Raw genomic sequence first — 22735 nt, 5'->3', positions numbered from 1 at the left:
GGATTGGGCCCATATTTGTTGGAACATGATTTAATGCCAATAAAGGTCTCTAAATCTAAATCTACTATATTGTGACAGAGCTGGGTATTATTCTGCATGAAATTTATTTAAATTGGCTCACAATCTCTGAACCAGTTTCCAAAATGCTTTATCAAGCACTGGACCGTCTAAACTGGAGAGTTTAAAATAATAATGAACCGGGATGGAAGCCCTATATTTTTCAAGCCCTATATTTTTCATATGCCTGTCAGTATATCAGGTAGTCAGTGCAAAACAGGGAACAGTGCAAAGGACGCTTGTCAGAATTGGTGTCAGAGGTAATGCATTAGTTGTGGCCACCTGTTTTAGAGGCAGCTTTTGGTCACAGAATTTGGATGATGGAAGGGCAAGTTGGGAAATTAGTATGACAGAAGCAAAGGCCCTTGGTATCTTTTTTTTTTCTCACCATTCCACACTTTAAGCCCAGTTTTCACTTAGCTGATCTATTCTGGACTGTAGCACTTCAGGTTATGGGAGAAAGGCTCTTACTATCAAATATTCCTCCATACCAGCAAATCCCCTTCACCCAGGGAGGTGTGGTTTAGCCTAGCCTTCTCCTTGACATGCTGGCTTTCTCATGCTGTGAGCAGCATTCAGTCATTTCAGTCCCTCTCTGTAGTTTGAATTGGTCAAGACCAGGCTCAGGTCTCCAGCCTCAGTGGGGTTTCAGGAACAACTAGCATATACCCTGCTGTCTCCTCTCATTGGATGCCATCACCTCCCCTGCTTGCTGCAGAGCCCTTGCTGGACCAAGACTCGGTGCCCGTGAACAACGGAGACAGCGTGAGCCTTGCTGAGCAGATCACGGATGTGGTAAAGCAGCCGGCTTTCATTGCTGGCATCGGAGGGGCCTGTTGGGTCATCCTCATGTGCTTCAGCGTGTGGATCTACTGCCGCCGGAAGAAGAGGAAGGAGCTGAGTCACTACACGGGTGAGACTGACTGGATAACGTCCTTGCTCCCTTCAGGGTGATAGGAATGGCATTTGGGAAACGTTGGGGGCTACTGCCTACTGAGTCAGATCATTGGCTCAGTGACTGGCACTGACTGGTAGCATCTCTCCAGGACATCAGACAGATGGAAAATGCTGCCAAGGGTTGAACCTGGGACCTTCTGACTATGAAGCAGGTGCTCTACCACTGAGCTACTGCCTTCCCTATAGGCTGCCCCCTTTATGCTGAAGGGGAGATGTTCAGTGTTTTGTATGGGAAGCAGAAGCAACACGGAAACACTTTTGCACAGAATTTTCTATTTCTGGGGCTCTAGCTGAGTATTGCAGAATGAGCAACCTCGGAATGTCCCCAGTGGGGGTCAATGCACTGGAAGCCTTTTGCAAGTCCCATTGATAGCACTGGATTGGTGTTTTACTGGGGTTTTGCACAGGATAGGCTTCTGGGGATCATGCCGTGCCACCCTGCCCCAGGGTTAAGGATGAGAACATTGATAACCACCATTGTGCTCCAGTTGTCAGAGTATGAACTCCAGCAGAATTCCGATCACCTGGCTTCATGCTTTTTGCTTTCAAGAATAACTGTCTAACCTCGTAGTAGGTCTTTATCAGCTCGTATGCCCCGACTCCTGCATCCCACCTCACAAGTGGTTCAATCTTTTAACAAACCCCTTTCCCAGCTGCTGCCACAACCACCACAAACAGAAAGACAAAATACATCCATTTTTCCTGTCTGGGGTGGGCAGAGGATGACAGCTGCATGACCAGACTGAGCCATGCAGATTGAATTTTGGCGAATATTAGATCACGTTGCACCATTTCCGTGGCTCCTCAGTTGTTCCGTGCCTTGTCTGTAAAATGGGAGCTATCGGTAATTTACTTTGAAAGGATTCTTGGCGGGACAGAAGGTCAGGCCCTTCCTACGTTTTTTGCCTGACCAAAGAGTTACAGGAAAGAGCTGCGTGGGGTGTTAGGATTCCTCAGCACCCCCAGTGCTGTGCCACTTGGGAGAACATAAGAACATAAGAACAGCCCCACTGGGTCAGGCCATAGGCCCATCTAGTCCAGCTTCCTGTATCTCACAGCGGCCCACCAAATGCCCCAGGGAGCACACCAGATAACAAGAGACCTCATCCTGGTGCTCTCCCCTACATCTGGCATTCTGACTTAACCCATTCCTAAAATCAGGAGGTTGCGCATACACATCATGGCTTGTACTCCATAATGGATTTTTCCTCCAGAAACTCGTCCAATCCCCTTTTAAAGGCGTCTAGGCTAGACGCCAGCACCACATCCTGTGGCAAGGAGTTCCACAGACCGACCACGCGCTGAGTAAAGAAATATTTTCTTTTGTCTGTCCTAACCCGCCCAACACTCAATTTTAGTGGATGTCCCCTGGTTCTGGTATTATGTGAGAGTGTAAAGAGCATCTCCCTATCCACTCTGTCCATCCCCTGCATAATTTTGTATGTCTCAATCATGTCCCCCCTCAAGCGTCTCTTTTCTAGGCTGAAGAGGCCCAAACGCCGTAGCCTTTCCTCATAAGGAAGGTGCCCCAGCCCCGTAATCATCTTAGTCGCTCTCTTTTGCACCTTTTCCATTTCCACTATGTCTTTTTTGAGATGCGGCGACCAGAACTGGACACAATACTCCAGGTGTGGCCTTACCATAGATTTGTACAACGGCATTATAATACTAACCGTTTTGTTCTCAATACCCTTCCTAATGATCCCAAGCATAGAATTGGCCTTCTTCACTGCTGCCGCACATTGGGTCGACACTTTCATCGACCTGTCCACCACCACCCCAAGATCTCTCTCCTGATCTGTCACAGACAGCTCAGAACCCATCAGCCTATATCTAAAGTTTTGATTTTTTGCCCCAATGTGCATGACTTTACACTTACTGACATTGAAGCGCATCTGCCATTTTGCTGCCCATTCTGCCAGTCTGGAGAGATCCTTCTGGAGCTCCTCACAATCACTTCTGGTCTTTACCACTCGGAAAAGTTTGGTGTCGTCTGCAAACTTAGCCACTTCACTGCTCAACCCTGTCTCCAGGTCATTTATGAAGAGGTTGAAAAGCACCGGTCCCAGGACAGATCCTTGGGGCACACCGCTTTTCACCTCTCTCCACTGTGAAAATTGCCCATTGACACCCACTCTCTGCTTCCTGGCCTCCAACCAGTTCTCAATCCACGAGAGGACCTGTCCTCTAATTCCCTGACTGTGGAGTTTTTTCAGTAGCCTTTGGTGAGGGACCGTGTCAAACGCCTTCTGAAAGTCCAGATATATAATGTCCACGGGTTCTCCCGCATCCACATGCCTGTTGACCTTTTCAAAGAATTCTATAAGGTTTGTGAGGCAAGACTTACCCTTACAGAAGCCATGCTGACTCTCCCTCAGCAAGGCCTGTTCCCTCAGCAAGGGAGGTTCCGTTACCTTCACTGATCTCCAAGCTGGAGACCGCTGTGTGCCGAAAATCCCTTCCCCGGTGCAAATGGAGCTTACTGTTCCATTGGGGAACCTCCTTTCTGTGCCGCCGATTGCCCAAAGCATTGTAACAGCCAGCCACTTCCGGGTTCCATCGCCCCAGTTCAGATTTCCGGGCTGGTTGCGGTGATGTTTGGGGGTGACTGGTGATGCAGAAAGGAGGCGACCCAGCTGAACGGTAAGCTCCATTCACCCAGGGGACAGATTTTGGTGGGTGCCAGATCTGGCCTGCAGGCTGGGGTTGCTACAGCTCGTCAGAAACATGTGAAACTGCCTTACTGAATCAGGGGTTCATCACTCTCAGGGTTCTGGGGGGGGGGGGAGGGGGGAAGTGGTTTTCCAGGATCTTGGGTCCTCCCCAGCTGTGTTCCCTGAGATGCTTTATTTGGAGCTGCCAGGGATCAACCTTATGACAGTCTGCATACAAAAGCATGTGCCCTGCCAATCATCTGGGCTCCCCCCTCAGCTTTGTTTGCTACAGCTGTGACATATCTTGAGCTGCTTACTCTCTGCCTGCTTCTCTTTGCAGCCTCATTTGCCTACACGCCAGCAGGTAAGGCCTTTTCCCCCTCCATCACATGGCTTGCCCCTGTACCGCCAACCCCAAGCCCCCTGCATGCCTTCCTTTCCAAGGGAACACCCCTGACAAGGTGATCTGTTCTTTTTCAGTCTCTTTCCCCCATGCGGATGGACCAGCTCGTGGCAATAGCAGGTGAGTGCAAAGCACTGGGGTGCAGCAGTAGTGATGCTCTCTCTCTTTCTTCCAGTATTTCATTCAATGGCTCCTGGTGTTCACATGATTAGCCCTTCCTGTCGCCAGTTCATCTGAACTGGCACATGTGCTGGGGCTGATTCACAGACTAGTCATTTAATTCCTTTGCAAACTGTGAGGGGTGCCCCAAAAAGGGAGGGTCTCTGGGCGTCACCCAGCGGGGTGCCGAGGGTCGGCTGGATGGTCTCTTGGGACCCCTGGGTGAGGTGTCCACCTCCCTGGGGTTCCTTGCGGGGGAAGCCTCAGATCAAGCCAGGGGGAGGGGTTTCACGACACCCTTGTCCTCCTCCCTGGAGGTAGGACCTGAGGCCCTTGGTCTTCAGGCAGGAGCTCCAGCTCCAGCCTCCTGCCCCATCACAGGCCTCCCTGCTTTTATCCTCCCCAGCCACACCCTCGGCTCCTCCCCTTCCTCCCTCTCTAGGCTTAAAGGGGCCCTGACCCTGGCCTGCTTCCCTCCTCTTTAGTGGTTAATGGTGACCCAGCCCTGCTCACTGTTCAGGTCAGGTGAGCCCTGGGGGGACAGCCTCTCCCACCCAGCTGCCCTACGTCTTACCTGGTCAGCTGGAGAGGTGGTGGTGGCTCTATGGGCAGGCAGTTCTGCCCCTGGCCTGCAGCCAGGTAAGGCAGGAGTCAGACAAGGGCTCAACCCCTGACACAAACCTTTCGATCAGCTAAAAAGGTGCCCCTAGCCAGCAGATTTACATCTGCAAAACACTTCAGGTGGAAACCACCATCCTAGAAGGGGCCTTCCCTCCTTCTCCTACACAGGAAGGAATGCCTCTTCAAAGGCAATGCTGGCTACAGCACATGTCTAAAAACAAAGAAAATATGCCTTTTGGTCCTGAACTATTTTTTTAACCATATGTGAATGTAGGGTGCAATCCTAAGCACACTTACTACAAAGCAAGCCCCACTGAACCCCCTGAACAAGCCCCACTGTAAGTAGGACTTACACCTGAACGAACATGCATAGGATTGCCCTGTCAAACTGTTGGAAAGATTTTCGGATTCTTTTTACTGATGCAATGCTAAACAGTCACAGACCTTTAAAAAGGGTTTGGAAGCTTTATTTCTACTTTAGTAAGTGAATTACACAAGCCAATTGATCCAGTTTGGATACAAGTGTTCTCCCCAGTCTCGTCACCCGAAGAACCACACGCAGTAATCACATTAAATAAAGTGGGATAAACAAGTTACTCATGTGACACTGTATGTCATTTCCACTTCCTTATTGGACTCATTATGACAGTTTTGGCTCTTGGTCCCAGCTCTAATTAGGAGGTCACTCTGCCCTGCATCCTGGCATGTCCTTGGCCCATTCATTCATTGGTAAACATGAAGGGTGACATGCGTTTACTCAGAAGTAAGTCCCATTATGTTCAGCAGGACCCACACCCAGTCTAAGGCTACAGTCTTACCCACACTTACCTGGGAGTGAGCCCTATTGAACGCAAGATGACTTACTACTCATAGACTTGCGCCAGTGGCATCCGGGGGGGAGGGGTGTGGGACACATTGGGTGACATGCACAGGGGAGTGACACCACTATTGGTCAAAATTTTTTAAATCTTTGTATTTTCGAATAATGCCACCATGCCATATATCATTGGATGCGTAATTTCATGCAGAATGCAATGAAACAGGCCTTGTTGAGATATCTCTATTCTATCAAAAGGTATAGCCAAAAAAGCCAACAGGGTGGGGTGACGGTGCAACCATCACCTGGGACTTTCGCCCGTCCACTGCATGGGAGGAGGTCCATCCTGGAGATAGCATGCTGGCCTCTCGCATCTGATAATGCAAGCCCTAGTGATGCCAGTGACTTGCACTGTAAAACTCATACTGTAGATTGAGAAAAGGCTGATTTTTTCATCTGCCTGTTCTAATCACAGCCCTAATGTGAACTCTCCCATAGCCAGTGCTCTTTTGTCTTTCCTCCAACAGACCCGGCATGTTGGCCATGACCACTAGTACCTCCAGCTATCCGTGGCTGGCAGACTCATGGCCGGCCCCAAACCTGCTGCGGAACGGTAAAGCAAAGGAGCCTGGAGCAGCCTGCTGTACCACGAACCACAATGGCACAGAGAGATACTATAACGGTAAGCATCCAACTGCTTTTGCTGGTGGCATGTTGCCCGGATCTGGCCAGGGCGCATAAGGAAGCCCTTGACCCATTTCTGCCCAGCCCACAGGTGTGGGCCACTTTGGATTCCTGTTGTGTACGTGCAACATTGGGCAGAAATGGCTTAATGATGCTTGGGGTTTGCATAACCCATTCCAAGTCTGCAAAGTGATTGATCTATATCAGGGGTGTCCAAAGTTTTTGGCAGGAGGACCACATCAGCTCTCTGATACTATGTCGGGGGCCGGGGAAAAAAAGAATTAATTTACATTTAAAATTTGAATAAATTTACATATGTTTACATAAGTGAATATATTAAAGATGAACTTATATCTTTAATATATTACTCTATTTAATAGACCCTATTTAATAGACCTATTACCCTATTTAATAGATACCCTGTACTGCTCTGGGCCAGGGTATCTCAGAGATCGCCTACTTCCGTACAATCCAACTCGTCCTCTTAGGTCATCAGAGAAGGCCATAGGGCCTTCTCAATAGTGGCACCAACATTATGGAACTCCCTTCCCCTTGACTTGAGAATGGCTCCCTCTCTTGAGACTTTACGGCAAGGCCTGAAGACCTTTTTGTTTAAAGAAGCCTTCGGAGTGCATGACCTTTTAAACATCTTTTCTGTATCTTTTAGTATTTTTACAGGCCTGTTTCCTCTGATTTGCTACGTTTTGCTCTTTTTATCTGACTTTTTATCTGACTATGGTTTTTATGGGTATATGTTAATGTGTTTTTAATATGTTTTTATTTGTGGTTAAATTATGTTTTTAATCTGTTTTTAATATGTTGTGAGCCGCCCTGGGTCCCTTTGGGGAGAAGGGCGGGATATAAATAAAGTTTTTATTATTATTATTATTATTATTATTATTATTATTATTATTATTATTATTATTATTATTATTATTATTATTATTATTATTATGAATGAATGAATGAGCGTCTTGCAATAGCTCAAGGCCTATACAAGGCCTTGCACAAAGCAAGGCTGGCCTTTTCTTTGCTGCCGCTACTGCATCACAGACATGAAAAAGCAAGCAGTGGAGGGAGCCCTCATCCCACAGCTCACACGAGAGGTCAAACAGTCACCCTCACTCTGAGAGCAGTTGCTTCGGGCCAGTGCAGGCTCCAACAACTCTCTGGAGGGCCAGAGGCTCATTGGAGACTGGGGGTTCCCTGAGGGCCGCATTGAGAGGCCTTGAGGGCTGCAAGTGGCCCCAGGGCTAGGGTTTGGGCACCCCTGATCTATATGGTTGAGATGGAATCCTTCCAATGACCATGCTTGCCCAAGACCACCTAGTTAAATTCATGGCAGAGGAACTGGGAAAGTCCTGATCCTAAGCACTCTGCTATGCCAGCAAACTGGTCTTCTGCCAGAAGGTGCCATGTTGACCTGGCAAGTAGGATGCAAATGGTTGTGACTTGCACATCCTTTCCCAGAGTATGGGTCACAGCATGGGCCCTCTGGAAGCATTGGCCAGCCCTAGAGCTTCTTCCAGGTTGTACTGCACCCACCACCCGCTCTACTGACTTCCACAATCCTCAGAATGTCTCATAAAAGCCTCTGGAAGCCATTTAAGGTTTTGGGAGACAACTTCCAGTTTGCCTCCCAAAACCAGAAGTGGCTTACATAGGCTTCTGTGGGCCATTTTGAGGGCCACAGAGGCCAATAGAGTGGATTGCTGTTCTGGCACGACCCAGAAGAGGCACCACCAGGGGCGTCGTGACCCACCTCAGAGGATGAGGTGGGTCGCCACGCCGTTAAGATTAGGAACCACTGATAGTAGATGTAGCGTTTAGCAAGGGAGACCAGTAGGCTATAGTAAGAGAGTCTTTTAGTCTGCAAAAAGGAGGGTGTTGATTTGGTCATGCCGAATCTGATCTGACTGAACCGCAATGTCTGGGAAAGCAAAGCGGTGCTGATATTCCTTCTCTGCAGATGCCGGGATTTCCAACTACATTGCTCAGACGGAGAAGTTTGGGACAGGGGTGTCGGATGGGCCCATTTATAGCACCATTGACCCTGCCAGTGACGACATGAGGATGTTCAACGGGGCCTTTTCCCAGCACACGACTCCCTATGCCACCACACCCGTGGTGCCGTATGGGGCGGCGCATCTTCACTCACCAGATGACGAGGAGATCCAGTGGAACGGCCAGCCCGGAATCTCCAACATCCAATATGCCCAGCCGGAGCGGGGCAGAGCAGAGAGTGGTAGGGCTCTTGAGCATACAAGGTCCATCTCTTCCAGTGATGCAGTGTCCTATTTCTCATAGAGATCAGTGAGATGGCCCCACAAGAAGGGCTTGGAAGGAAACCGTCCTCACTGTTTCTCCACAGCAATTTGCAAATCTACTGCCCCTGAACATGGAGGCTCTATCTGACTTAACAACCATTGCAAGAGCCATCCTACCTGTCTCATCTATTTTTGGGAACCATCTAAGCCAGTGGCCATCACTAGATTTTCTGGCAATAATTTCCATCCTAAATCTAGCAAATTTCATTAGATAACTGTAGCTTCTCCCCCCCCCCTCCCAAAAAGCTTCCCAAAAGGTAAAAGAACTTTAGCCTTTACTCACAGGGAACATTCTTCAAACCCTGACCCATTTTTGGTAGCCTCTATTCTACACCTTTTCCAGATCTATGATCTCTTTCACTGTGGAATCATCTTATCTAGAGAAGAAAGCCCTTTTCAAGTCCTGCAGAAGAATCAATCCAATGACGATCGTGCTGTTGATGTGGTAGCATTCACGTATTTAGGGTTTGTCAGGGCAAGAGAAGCCAAAAAAAAAATCATAAGATCTAAAATTAGATGGTGGGAACAGATGACAGGGGGAAGAGAGAGGCAAGAATCGCAGGGATGTATGTGAGAAATGAAGGCTTGTTTCAGTGGGGGATGAAGATTGACAGCTTAAACAAAAAAAAGTCCCAGAAGAGGGACTCTTGGAGAGAGGGGTGAAGGTGTGTTGGGAAGCATCAAGGGAGAATGTACGGAATCTGACTGGGTTAGGTATCCCCCAGCCACCCATCTGCTTCACTAACTACTCAGCTGAGCTCATCATTTGAACAGTTATAGCTAGAGGTGGGAGAAAATGGTGACAACAAAATAAAAACGTAGAACATTGCTTTTGCACTTCTCATTTAAAATAAACCAAAATCTTTTTTTAAAAAAAGTTGTATTTGGTTTGTATTTATTATGTAATGGGGGAGTGCAAGGGGAATGACTGTGGCTGCATCTGCAGACACTATACCACCTATATCACCTACCTAGTACAATTATAATTTATATTTATAAATGTGAATTTTGAATCAAAACACATAACATCACTTTTTCCACTTCTAAACTTTGGAAAACACTGAAATCTGTGATAAAAATAAAACTGTTTTCTCCCACCTGTAGTTATATCTCAATCTTATGTATGTAAGTTCTGTGAAATAAATACTCCTAGGTAAGTGTGGACATGGGGCTGCAGCCTTATTGCCCGACCAAGCCAGGCCCTTGTTCACGCTGAAGAAATTGTGACATTCACAGTGAAGAACAGACACTGATTGGTATGTCAAGTTTGAAGATATGAGTAAGGCTTAAAGGAGGCCTAAATATTTTCATAAACAAGGCAACACTGAGGCTCTGGAGTGAGTGCTGTGTTTGAGGATCCCCCTTTACATTTCTCTCTCTGTAGGTGCCAAGCCTGGGAAGCAGAAATCCATGGGGAAGCCAGTGAAAACACCATCCTTGAACTGGACAGAGGTGCTTCCTCCACCACCGTCCGCCAGTGAACTGAGCCAGTATGTGGAAGAAGAGGAGGAACTAGAAGTTGGGTACGTACCAAGGCAGAAAATATCAGATTTTTTTTTCCATGATGATGATTATTAAGCAGCTAATATAACTAGCATTGGATGAGACCTGTCATGTTCACAGATTGTCTGCATTGGAGCCTAAAGTGGGATTGGGCTAGCCCAGAATTTTCCTATAGTGCACTTGATGTAGGGCTATCTTGGAAGAGTGTCCAAAACCTATAACTGCTCAAGAATGCAATGGCTGGGTATTAACAGGAACATCTTTTTCAAAGCATCTCAGTCCCAATTGGTATCAACTGTATTGGCCCCCAGTTTGTTTCTGGGCCCAAGTCTAAGCATTGGTTTTGACTTGTAAAGTTCCTAAATGATCTTGGGGCTGGGGAATCTTAAGGACTGCCTTCTCCCGCATGAACCTGCTTGAGTGCTCAAGTCGTCCTTAAAGGCCCATCTCTTGACCATCTGAAGCATGGTGGATGAAGCAGGGTCTTCTCTTCTTTCGCCCAAAGTAGGCTTTGCCAGACTCTCTCACTCTTGGTGACTAGATAACAAGCCAAAACACTGTTGTACCTCACTGATGTACTTGATGTCATCCAAGGATATTTCTAGACACCTTAGGGGTATGGGAGCAATACCCAAGGTAGGAATGTTAGAGGAGTCTTACAGCACACTCCTGGTCATGTCTACTCAGAAGTAAGTCCCACTGAGTTCAAAGTGACTTGCTCCCAGGTAAGTGCATATAGGATTGCAATGGTAACCAGGCTTTATATGTGCCCTTACAGGGCATGTGTTTCCTTTGGGGGGTTGTGGGCATTGAAATCCAAAGTTGCCTTCCCCAATGTGTCTAGTTTACACCCTGTTTTATAGATCAGAGGTGGAGGAATGGTGCCCACCCTTACCAGAAAGGACTTACTTGATGGAGAACATCCAAGAAGAGGAATGTCCCCCTCCCCCACCTCGTGGAGATGCCTCCTCCCCTGCTAATTCTTACGGGCAGCAGTCCACAGCCACACTGACCCCCTCACCCCGGGACGAGATGAGAGCTTCAGAGGACATCCCCAGGCTACATCACTTTGAGATTCCACACTTGCCCAGGTAGAAACCATTTGGAAGTTCTACGATAGTTCCGTGATGCTGCCCCACCAACCAGACATGTTTTCTTGCCCTCTACTTAATGCCCCCCAACGTTGACCTACCGTCCTGGCCTTTTATTCAAGAACATACCATTGCTGTCAACTCCCTTTGTCCCTTTGTCCTAGTGGCTGGCCTCAGGGTGGGGACCTCAGGTGGGGGAGGGGCTGCCTCCAACCATTACAGTGAGACCCACCCACCCAGCTTGACCAGACATCCTCTTTTTCCAGGATACGTCCTCTTTTTTAGCCTTGTGTCCTGAAAAAGAATTTAAATGTCCTACTTTTCCCTGTGAACAGGCCCCTGCAGGCAGCTTTCTTAGCTTAGCTTTCTTGTAATTAATAATTATATGCAATAAATTATATGTACTGTTATTAAATTTAAAACAATAAGCAATATAGTGTTTAACCACATGAAATCAATATACAAGTGTTTTTAGCTTTTGTTTTGTCATGTCCTACATTTTTCTTGTACATTGTACTACATTTTGGAGTACTTTGTCCTCTTTTGTGGTTATGACATCCAGTCACCCTGTGTCCACCTCCACCACTCTTCCTGGATAAGGAAAAGTGGAATGGAAGAGGAAGTGTACAGGAGACATGGGTAGTTAGCTGAAGCACCTGTTCTCAATGGGAGCCATACGGCCCCCTGGGGTGCCCTGGCACTTTTGAAGCGGGTCATGAACGGAAAACTGAAAATAATAAGTGATTTTATGTTTATCTGTTTGTGTTGTATCCTTGTTTGATGGAGAGGCCTGGAACCTGTGCGAAGAGACGCCAACAAAAGGTTGAGATTGGCTGAGCAAAAGTGCGTCCAATGCTTCCTTTTCTAGTGGAGTTACGGAGTTGGCGGCTGGCATGCCATTTGTAAGGGTGGGGGGAAGCATTTGCCACCCCAGCTCAGGCATTGGGACCACTAAGGCCAGCCCTGTCCATTCTTGTGGGTCTCTAGCAGAGCTCCATAAAGCTCCACCCAGTTCCCCATTGACCAACCCATGATGCCATGCCTGGATGTCACTTTGCATAAGGACCCATATCCCCTCAGACTGGTGCTAAAAACACAACCCATTCCAAGAATGCTTTTATTAAGCATTAAGATATAGTTTGACCTAAGACAGGTTGTAGGGCTAATCCTTCCCCTTCATCATCCCTTTCTCCTCACTTACTTTTAATCTTCATTTCCCATGTGAATCTTTCCTGGGTCAATTTCCTAGCAGGTTCCTGGCGCCCAGGTATATATAGTAGACTAGATGGCTCCAGTGCTTGACAGTAAGAAAAAAAGCCAGAGCTGTGCATGTCCTGAGATCCAAGCAGAGGAAGTATGATGTGATGAGTGGAGAATTCAGCATCCCATTAGCTTTATTATTTTTGTGTTTTTTGTTTAACAAAACCAGTTTCTAGTCCTGATTACAGCAACTAGAAGCTTGGAAGAAAGTGTGCCATCATTTACATAAGTTGTAGAATATTGTAGTCACATGCTGATGCACTGTTCTGGTTTTATTTTTGGTGCAGTGTATATAGACAACCCTCCGAGGAGCTGATTTCTTTTTTTCTCCCTGGTGATGGTTACCATCTTCCCACAAAAGCCAGGCTGTCCTCTTAACTCTCTACTTTTTGCTGTCCAGGCGATTACCCAACGGCTCAGGGCCATTGCCCAGGGCCTCAAGTCCTCCCTTGACTCAGTCCAACCCCAACCTCAACATACTTGAAGAGGAACCTGAAGGCATCTCTCTCAGGCAAGGCCATCGGCGTAACCTGAGCCAGACTCCGGCACACAGTGCAGAGAATGTGGACTCTCCAGGAATAGGTATGTGTGTCATCTCCGTCCCTCTTCCACAAAGTAGCACTACATCTCAGTTGCAGAGCTAATAGAAGGACTATCCCAACTCTCCAATGTCTCTGAGCAGATCAGCAAAGAAGTTGGGTTCTGCTAGTACCTGGTTTGGAAAGGGCTTCCTCCCTCCTCTGCTTGCTGCAAGTGAGAGAGAGGATCACAGTTGGCTCTCCACAGAAGCAGCCTGCTTAAAGCAGTAGTTTGTGGGGCCAGTTTTCCAGGTACCCACCCTGCATACACACCCTGTAGATGGAGATTTTTTCAGTTTTCATTTTTTCCCGGGGAGGAAAAGTGCAGAAAGTGGAGTTATGCATTTTTATTCCAAGGGTGCATTTTTATATATTGTAATTATAATTTATAATCGCTTTAAAAGTGTACTAGGTAGGTGGTATAGTGTCAGCAGGGGCAGCGACAGTTATTACCCATGCACCCAGTCCAGCCCATTATTTTTTTGCACATTTCAGGTTTTTGTTTTCAAAAATGAGAAGTGCAGAAAGCAGCGTTATGAGTTTTTATTCCGTTATCACCAAAATAATCACAACTCTACCCTTGGATAGTCTGCAGAGAAGGAAAACAAAATGGATGCTTTTCCTCCTCCTTTCCGAATAGAGTTGAAAGGAGGGAGGAATTGGAGGAATGAGTAGAAAAAAAGAGGGAGGGAGGGGGGGAGTTTGGTCAATTCAGTGCTCTGCATTTGCACAGCAAAGTGTACTGAACCCAATTGTCCAGTAACAGATGTCAAAGCTGTGTGTGCTTCATCTCAAGACTTGCCCCCAGGTAGGTCAGCAGGAAATGCTTCAGAGCTTCTTGATCTGTCCCAAGGACAACCATTGTGTTATGTGGCTCTCCACCATCCTGGGTCTTTCTTCACTCAGCTCTTCTGGAAACTGCCTTTTGGGGTTTGAGGAGCCCGTGCTAGAATCTTCCAAGACTGAGACTGGGTGGGACAGTCTGAGTTTCTGGCTGAGAGTCTGATGGGTGCTGCTGGGCTTTTCTGGCAGGAAAACCTCATCCCAACCTGGGAGACATGCCTCTTCCTCCAGGACAGAAAGTGAAAGGCAAGAAGAAGGCAAAGTCCAGCCACTACCGCCGCGAGAAGCAGCAGGGAGGTAAGTGTGAAGGCTCCCGCAGCACATTCTCTTTCCGCCGCGCTCCCAAGAGCCGCCATATTTACATTGTTGCCAAAATTGCCTTTTCTATCGTTTCCTTTCAGAAATTGTTCCCTAATAGTTCCTACAGGGTACCTGGCCTGGTTTGAATGAAACTCATTCCCAATTGTGCCATCATGTATGGTGGGAAGGCAGACTATATCTCCACCAGCCCAAAGCGCCTGGTCCTCTCTCTAAGGCTTCCAGAAATCCATCCATGAGCATGACTGGGACACAGTGGTGTCCCTAGGGGGTGCAGTTCGTACCAGATGACACCCCAGGGGGTGACACTACTAGCAGCCCAAAAGTTGGAAAATGTTGTATTTATGAATAATACCGCCATGTTATATAGCATTGGGAAGATCATGCAGAATGCAATGAAACAAACAATGTTGAATCTTATCCTAGCAAATATTACGGCCAATTAACCAGAAAAAGAAAACACAACTGCCTTATGTAACAAAAAGTGCATTTTCGTAATTCAAAACTGACTAATCAGACGGATTGTTTTGAGAGCCAATGAGGTTTTATTATGATACAGCAGGGAACCAATTGGATGCTACTATGAGTCAGCTCTCATTTTCATGTATCAGAGCTCATACTAGAACTCTTATTCATTTGTGTGAGTGTCATTAGGTTGGCCACTGGTTTTTGGATGGTTACTGACTTTCTTTGGTGACCTGTACTGTTATATATTTAAATAAGTGAGCGGGGGTTATGCCAACCCTATTGATGCCGCTGCATTCAGGGTGTGTATATGATATTGTAACTTATTCTGTATGATCTTTATTAAGACTAGGAAAATGGGGGGGGGGGCGTCCCCTGGCAAAATCTGAGAAGTTTGAGGAAGGATGGAGCGGATGGACTTTCAGCTTTTTGTTCTGCTTGCAGAGCTCCCACCACCACCTTTGCCACCTCCTGCAGAAGACCTCAGCTGCTCTGCCCCAGACAGTGCCCCCCGACTGAACTATGACCCCACCTCTGCAGAGAAGGACCTGAATGGTGCCTTGGCCAAGGAGCGGAAAGCGACCCATCGCACAGTGGGGGGCCAGCCCCACCACCAGTACCGAGACGGTAACAAAAAACCATAATTACTTTCGAGATGCCAGAATTGCTTGCTGCCTTGGAGTTCAGAGGCTGGCTGAATGTATATCCCAGTTCCTGCAAGGGCTAAAGTACACTCACTCATCTAGGCCTTCCCAAACAATATATATTTTTAAGGGAAGTGTCAGGGCCCCTCCCAGAGGCCCTGAACCCCGACTTACCCGGGCGCAGGCACCCCATGCCCAGGGTGGGGAGGCTTCACTGCCCTCAAAGAGGGCAAAGCAGGTTGGCTCACCCCAACCAGCCAGAGGGGGCTGGCAGGGCAAACAAGGAACACTACAGGAAACAAGCCAGGAACAGGAAAGGCCTTTTCTGCCCCACCTGGAGGAAGGGGAGGGGCCAAAGGGGGTGGGCTTGCTCCATAAAGCAGGAAGGCCAGGGATGAGAGGCAGTCAGTGTGAAGCAGGGAGCTGGGAGGTGAACAGCTCCTGCTCCTAGGCCAGGTCTGGCAGCTCTGCTAGGAAGGGGAGGGGCCAAAGGGGGCGGGCCTGCTCCATAAAGCAGGAAGGCCAGGGATGAGAGGCAGTCAGTGTGAAGCAGGGAGCTGGGAGGTGAACAGCTCCTGCTCCTAGGCCAGGTCTGGCAGCTCTGCTAGGGAGGAGGACAAGGGTGCTGGAACCCCCTCCCCCTCCAGCCAATCTGAGGCCTCTCTGGGGAGGAACAAGCCTGCTCCAGGCCCCTCCAGGGGAAGGCCCCTACAGGAAGATTAGCCCATGTGAGACTACAGCAAATCTCTTAGACTCTTTCTCAATCTGTGTTTCTCAAACTGTGGGTTAGGACCCACCAGTGGTTCGCGAACCAATTTCAGGTGGGTCCCCATTCATTTCAATATTTTATTTTTAATATATTAACTCTACCAAGGTATGTGACTGGATCTGGGGAAATGTCCCAGATCTTTAAAAGTCTACTATGAAGATGGTTTTAACAATGATAGTAAATGGGACTTAACTCCTACGTAAGTGTGGGTAGGATTGCAGCCTAGGACTGTTAAAAATTTTCCTGCTTGATGATGTCACCTCCGGTCATGGCATCACTTCTGGTGGGCCCTGACAGATTATCATTCTAAAAAGTGAGTCCCAGCGCTAAAGGAGTAAGAACCACTGTCCTATAGCAATGGTTCTCAAAATTTTTGGCACCAGGATCCACTTTTAGAATGACCATCAGCCAGGACCCACAGGAAATGATGTCATGGCTGGAAGTGACATCATCAAGCAGGAAAAAAATTTTAACACCCCCCCCCCATACAACAAAATCAAATTAGTTTAATTTTGGTAAATTAAAAGTTTACAATAAGTGAAAGTTTAAAAATTTATATAAAATTAAAAAAATCCCCCTAACCCTCCCAAGCAATTGCTGATCTGTGTTTTTTTTTTAAAAAAAAAAAATCCCAAAACATCCCAAAGGCTGCAATCCTATCCACACTAATCTGGGAGTAAGCCCCATTGACTGTCATTGTTAAAAGCATGTACAGAGTAGCCTGTTAAAAGTACAGATCTCCCCAAATGCAGTCACATACCAGGGTAGCATCAAGTCTAATATGTTAAAAATAAAATGCACATTTTAATGAATAGGGATCCACCTGAAATTGGCTCATGGTCCACCTTGTGGCTCCTGACACACAGTTTGAGAAACACTGTCTTGGAGAGTCAAGAAGGAGTCTTAGTTGAAAGTATCTTCCTTTTAATTAGTGATGGTTAAACTCCCCTTGACCTGGTTTGGAATTGGGCTGGGCTAGTCAAACTAGTTTTGAAGAAATCAGAAAGTAGTTCCTTTTTTCTTCTCCAATTTCAAAGTGTAGACCAAATCCACCTCCTGGATTTGTACTAACTGTGTACAAATGTACTAGGTGTACTAGGTTCAGGGAGGTCAGGGATGTATAGTTTCTAGGGCACCTGGCATGCATGAAAAAAAAAGTCCCTGATACGTCCACTTTTATCCAGCCATGGAATGATTCCCTTAACTGAAAGTGCCATTCTATCATAGCCTCCTCTTGTCCATTGCTTCTGCACATGGGGTCCCCCCCCCCACCCAAAGCCTCTACATCGTAGCTCAACCATGGACTTGGGAGGGTACCCACATTGCCAGGGAGTTCAGTGATACACCACTGTAGTGACACCACTACTGTTTAAAATCTTTGTATTTTTGAATACCATCATGTTATATATCAATCAATGTGCAATTTCATGTCAAATGCTATGAAATATGGTTGGCAACCTTCAGTCTCAAAAGACTATAGTATAAGCCTACAGCATCCGGTATTCCCAGGCGGTCTCCCATCCAAGTACTAACCAGGCCTGACCCTGCTTAGCTTCCAAGATCAGCCAAGATCGGGAGATAGTGTTCAGTATAGGGAGATGGTTGGCAACCTTCAGTCTCAAAAGACTATGGTATAAGCCTACAGCATCCGGTATTCCCAGGCAGTCTCCCATCCAAGTACTACTACTAATAATAATAATAACAGTATTTATATACCGCTTTTCAACTAAAAGTTCACAAAGCAGTTTACAGAGAAAAATCAAATAACTAAATGGCTCCCTGTCCCAAAAGGGCTCACAATCTAAAAAGATGCCAAGGAATACCAGCAGACAGCCACTAGAACAGACAGTGCTGGGGTGAGGTGGGCCAGTTACTCTCCCCCTGCTAAAAAAAGGAGCACCCACTTGAAAAAGTACCTCTTACCCAATTAGCAGGGGTTATACTAACCAGGCCTGACTCTGCTTAGCTTCCGAGATCAGACGAGCTCGGGCATGCACAGGGTAACAGTTGCTGCCAATGCGCTATGAAATAAACTGTGTTGAAATATCTTGATTCTATCAAAAGTTATAGTCAAAAAAAAAAAAACGGAGGGCCAGGGCAATAGTACATTACCATGCTCACAGACCAGGGCATTGGCTTGCCCACTGCATAGGAAGAGGTCCACCATAGGGTGACATGCTGGCCTCCCACACTGGATGACGCCACTTCAAAGGGCATGGCTTGCCCTACGCTAATGGATAAATGTGTTTTTCCCTCCTTCCTAGCAGAAGAGGAAATCATCCCATATAGCAAGCCCAGCTTCCTCTCCCGTAGTCAGGTATCAAGCAATTGTTCAACGACAGGAAGTTCTTCTTCCAGAGGCTCAACAGGATCTAGAGGTCATGGATCAGGGCGCAGCCGGACAACAGGGGATCGTAGCGAGGTGATGAATGATTATTTTTTTCTCTCCCCCCCCCCCATTTGGGATAGAGTGAGAGGGGTGGGCATCTCCCAAGGCTGTGCACCCAGGAGGTCTGAGATCCCTGACATCTCCAGAAGGATGGCTTTTGCCCAGCTAGTGGTTCTATGGCTGGTTTCTGGTTAGGAGACAGGGCAAGCATAGTGCCAAGGCAGGCCAGCTGACTCTTCCCCTTTGTGCTTTCAGGAAAAGAGATGAAACCAAATGGAATATGTTATCTGCAGAGCAAGGCCTACAAATGGGCACCCACGAACTTTTGTCCAGGTGGAGTTTTCTGTGCTTCTAATTTATGACCCTTGGAGAGGAGCTGCATGGTCTGGCCCCTTGTAAATAAGTTTGCTCCCTGGAGGCTGGCAGCTGCTGGGAGCCAAGGAAGCTGTATTTATAAACCACGACAAAGGGATCCCCAAGCCTGGGGCCTCCCAGGTGAGCCTGTTGCTGGAAGTGCTGACATTTCTGCAAGTGGAGAGTTTGTGCCCAGTGGGAGGGAGGAAGGATGGGAGAAGGCAACAGGGGGGAAAGGAGCTTGCCTTCAACCAACCAGCCAGGCTCAGGCTGGGCAACTGCGAGCAGTCCAACCCACCAAGCACATATTCAGAACCTGCCCAGGTGCTCAGTCCTGCCTGCCACACAGCAGGGATCAGCAGGTGTTTCTTTGATAGCTCATGAATCCTTTTGTAAATCACCAATAAAGCTGTTTGTTAACCTGGATCCTTCAGAGCTCTGTATAGTTTCTTTCCAGTGCTAGAAACTCGGGTTGTCAAGGGGCATCCTTTGCACCCAGCTTTGGAAAACCAATTCTCTAAGTAGGGAACTTGGTTGACCCAATCAACCTCTAAGGACTTGGACACCAGCAGTCCCATCCTACATATATTTATTCAGAAGTCTGATTTTCTTCCAGTGGGATTGATGAAAGTATGCAGAGGATCGGCACCTGAGTAAGCAAAAATAAATGTGTGTGTTTCAAATATCTATGACTTACTTTTCTCCACTCCATCGGGGACCAGTCTAGCTCTTAGCTGGCAAAAACATTCACTAGCAGTCAGTTATAATGAACAAAGCTGTGTGCATTTGCCAAGGGAAGTCCTTGACACCTGTCGATTTGATTGGCTTCTACATGTTCTTGTTCATTTGCTGATCAAGAGGTTTCTGGTCTTGCTTGCACTTTTCTCTTAAAATGGCTGCTGGACTGATGGGGCTTGTGATTTTGGATTCCATATCTGAGTTGGAGGAAGGTCATTCTTATGTTTCTGGTGGTTCTCCACCCACTTGGGGGAGTGGGCAGCACATGCTCTTCCCCTCCCCCACAGTCTTCATGGTGGCAGTGGCACTGACCTCTGTCACCACCCCTCCCATCCCGGCCTTTTATTTCAGGTGGTTCTTTTACCTGAAAGGAATACAGAATGTACTTGTCCTCACATGGAGACACAATGGCATAGGAAATATTGCCTAAAATCAGTATGATCAACTGCTCTTCGGGATCAAGAGCAGAGAGTAGGGATCAGGTTTGGAGAGGGGACAGCAGGGGAAGTAGACAAGCAAGCGATAGCCCTCTGCCATCTCTGACTCATTCCTTGCTCAATTCCACTACTGCCCCTTGCTCTGCACAGGACATATGGACTTAGCTGGCCCAATAGCATAATTCTGGTACAAGCAGCTCTCTCTGTTCAGAATAAAAACCAGGGAAGATTTATGCAGTGGTTCCTGGTTCAGGGCTGGAGGTTAGGAGCCTGTGTAGTCTAAGGCAGAGAAGTCCTTAGTGCTAACTCCATGACAAAACAAGAGATGCTGTTGCTGGGTAGTTCTTGACATTGAAAGGCACCTTGGGAGGCTGGTGCCAGAGCTGGGCTGCAGAAGAGAACCCATGGTTGATTTGTTCAGGGAAGTAACAGTTTTTGCAATTTATCCTTCCACTGGGAGTGCGTCTCCCCCCCCCCCCCCGTAGCTACTAGTGATGAATGAGCTTGTGGTCAGTAAATCAAGGAGAAATTCTGCTCAGGAAATGGCGGGGCTGCTGGCAGAAGAGGAAGGGAAGGGCTGTTTGATGGGGAGACTTGGCACAGTCATGACGGATGCCATGTAACTCCTGGTTGTGTTGCTGTGGGGAGGGAAAGAGAGTATATGCCTTTCCAGGCATAAGGGATGCACCCATTCAGCTTTCTTCATTCCAATCCTCAAGACTAAAGTTCAGTTGGTTCTTTGCAGTTTGGGATAAATTAGCACTCATCCTCCCTTCATACTTTCAAAAGAGGGGACCATCCACTCCAACTGAGTGCTCCCACCAGCAGCGGTATGTCCGCCAGTGCTTGGAACATGCCAAGGTAGAAAAGTGAGAGGCCCTCCAAATTCCTTCTGCCCCAGGATCTACTGGACTCTGGCGCCTGGTCACAGTAGCTGGGAGAGCCCTCACTCTGCCTCACGACCAGATCCTGTCCAGCAGAAGAGAGAATCTTGGATTAGGTGGAGTCAGCCATGACCTGACATGGCTTAAGGCAACTTCCTGTGTTCCAGCCACAAGGATAAGCTAAATGGATTATCATTACCAATGCAAAAGCAGCAGTAGCAGTTCCTGGGGTTCAGGGCAGAAGCCAAAATGCTGCTGAGATTTGTCCTGCTGTCAGGCTCCCAGAGAAACTCTCTAAAGCCTGGTCCGGGGACTTTGCAGCCCTGAGCTCTGTAATCCTAGCAGCCATCAGCACCTGCAGAAGCTTCTGCAGCATAAAATGAAAGGCTCCAGAGGTGCCTGGGAAGCATCAGGATTTATGAGTTCAATTATTTCTCTTCCACTAAAGTCAGCTGTAAAAAGCAGCAGCAGAATAGCTCTGGGTGGTGCTTTTGAGCAGCCCAGCACTTTCCAGAGCTGGAAAGCAACATAGTAAGAGGACACAGCGGAAAAGAAGTATGGAAGAAGAGAGGACGTCGGAATCTGCCTTACTGAGCCAAGTAATTGGTCACCCTAGTTCAGCACTGACTGGCAGCAGCTTGCCTGAATTTCAGACAAAGTTTCCCAGCTTTATCTGCTAGAGACTCACCCCGAGACCTCTGGCATTCAAAGCACACACTTGGCACTGAGCTACAAGGCTCTTGATAGTTAGAAGTACTTTTAACATTCAAGAGATGCTACGTCTTGAATCGCAGAGCCAGGTTTCTAGGCCAAGCCAAGAGGATGCAGGTGGGTTTCCCGAATGGTAGCCCACAATAGCCAAAAAGAAAGCTCAAGGTTTGGTCCAAGACCTCCTGGCATCAGAGGTATAGTGTCAAATGCTCCTCCCCTTTTCCTGAAATAGTTGCCAGCTCAATGGTTCCTCTGTCCATTCCCTGCCTTCAAAAAGCAAGAGGGAATGGTGCCGAAGAAGAAGTGGGTAGGAGAGATGAGCAGTGGGCTAGAGTATCTCCACCACTCTAGCCCACCATTCTCTTCTCCTCCATAGACGCTCTATAGAAAACTAACCAAGTATGCCATTGTTCTCCAAAGTCTCAGGGAGCATAAGTATACCAAAACCAAACCAATAATTTCCTGTTGCCCTTTTACATGCCTTCACCCAGGTACCACTTCAGCATTTCTGACACTCTAGTCCACCACTCTCTCCTCTGCACTCTTTCTTCTGTTTCCATTCCCCTGTTATCAGGCAGTAGGCACACTACCATGGAACAGGTCATTGCTCTGCTATGACCAAGCTGGGCTGGGTACTCTGACTAGCTGCACTCCTCCTAACCTCCACCCCCTCCAGGGGCAAACTCCCAGATACGACAAAAAGAGATGGATGACTTCATCCATTGATGGCAGTTCTCCTAACATTATGGTCAAGTCTCACTGATCTTCCTGCCTGCAGATGCTAAACTCATCATCAACCCTGCCGATTGCATTAAGCTTCTGTTCTGGGATGGAAGGGATGTTTATGTAATATATTGAAGGAAACGGGGGTGGGAGACCTCGGCCACACTTAAGGGAGACAAAAGGTTTGGATTTCTAAGCTCCCTGCTAGGCAGCTGTCTGTGTTTACTTAGCCTCTTCCAACAGGAAACCCCTCTGAAGTTCCCTGATTAAAGGAGACAGGGCCATGAACACTGTCAAGCTTTTCTGAACGTCTAGCAAAAGACAGACAAGCAACTACATTGCCTGAGTT

At 47.5% G+C, this 22735-nt stretch overlaps 1 protein-coding gene across 2 annotated transcripts in view; it reads left to right on the top strand.

Moving 5' to 3' along the window:
- ROBO3 (roundabout guidance receptor 3) overlaps nt 1-19284 on the top strand; it is a 57374-nt gene extending 38090 nt beyond the window's left edge. The window contains exons 11-22 of one of the 2 annotated variants that reach the window (XM_066639753.1): nt 776-970; nt 4009-4032; nt 4149-4191; nt 6196-6350; nt 8322-8597; nt 10064-10202; nt 11046-11273; nt 12934-13115; nt 14144-14251; nt 15182-15364; nt 18418-18572; nt 18795-19284. In XM_066639753.1, the coding sequence (XP_066495850.1) occupies nt 776-970; nt 4009-4032; nt 4149-4191; nt 6196-6350; nt 8322-8597; nt 10064-10202; nt 11046-11273; nt 12934-13115; nt 14144-14251; nt 15182-15364; nt 18418-18572; nt 18795-18806 (1700 nt within the window). In that variant the 3' untranslated portion in view covers nt 18807-19284. The remainder of the gene's footprint in view (nt 1-775; nt 971-4008; nt 4033-4148; nt 4192-6195; nt 6351-8321; nt 8598-10063; nt 10203-11045; nt 11274-12933; nt 13116-14143; nt 14252-15181; nt 15365-18417; nt 18573-18794) is intronic. The other variant, XM_066639754.1, reaches the window with a different exon arrangement.
- Nucleotides 19285-22735: the final 3451 nt, after the last annotated feature.

This window comes from Tiliqua scincoides, chromosome 11 (genome assembly GCF_035046505.1).
Source record: "Tiliqua scincoides isolate rTilSci1 chromosome 11, rTilSci1.hap2, whole genome shotgun sequence".
NCBI classification, from domain to species: domain Eukaryota; kingdom Metazoa; phylum Chordata; class Lepidosauria; order Squamata; family Scincidae; genus Tiliqua; species Tiliqua scincoides.
The sequence above is the reverse complement of the archived record's forward strand: the minus strand, read 5'-3'. Positions and strand labels throughout refer to the sequence as shown.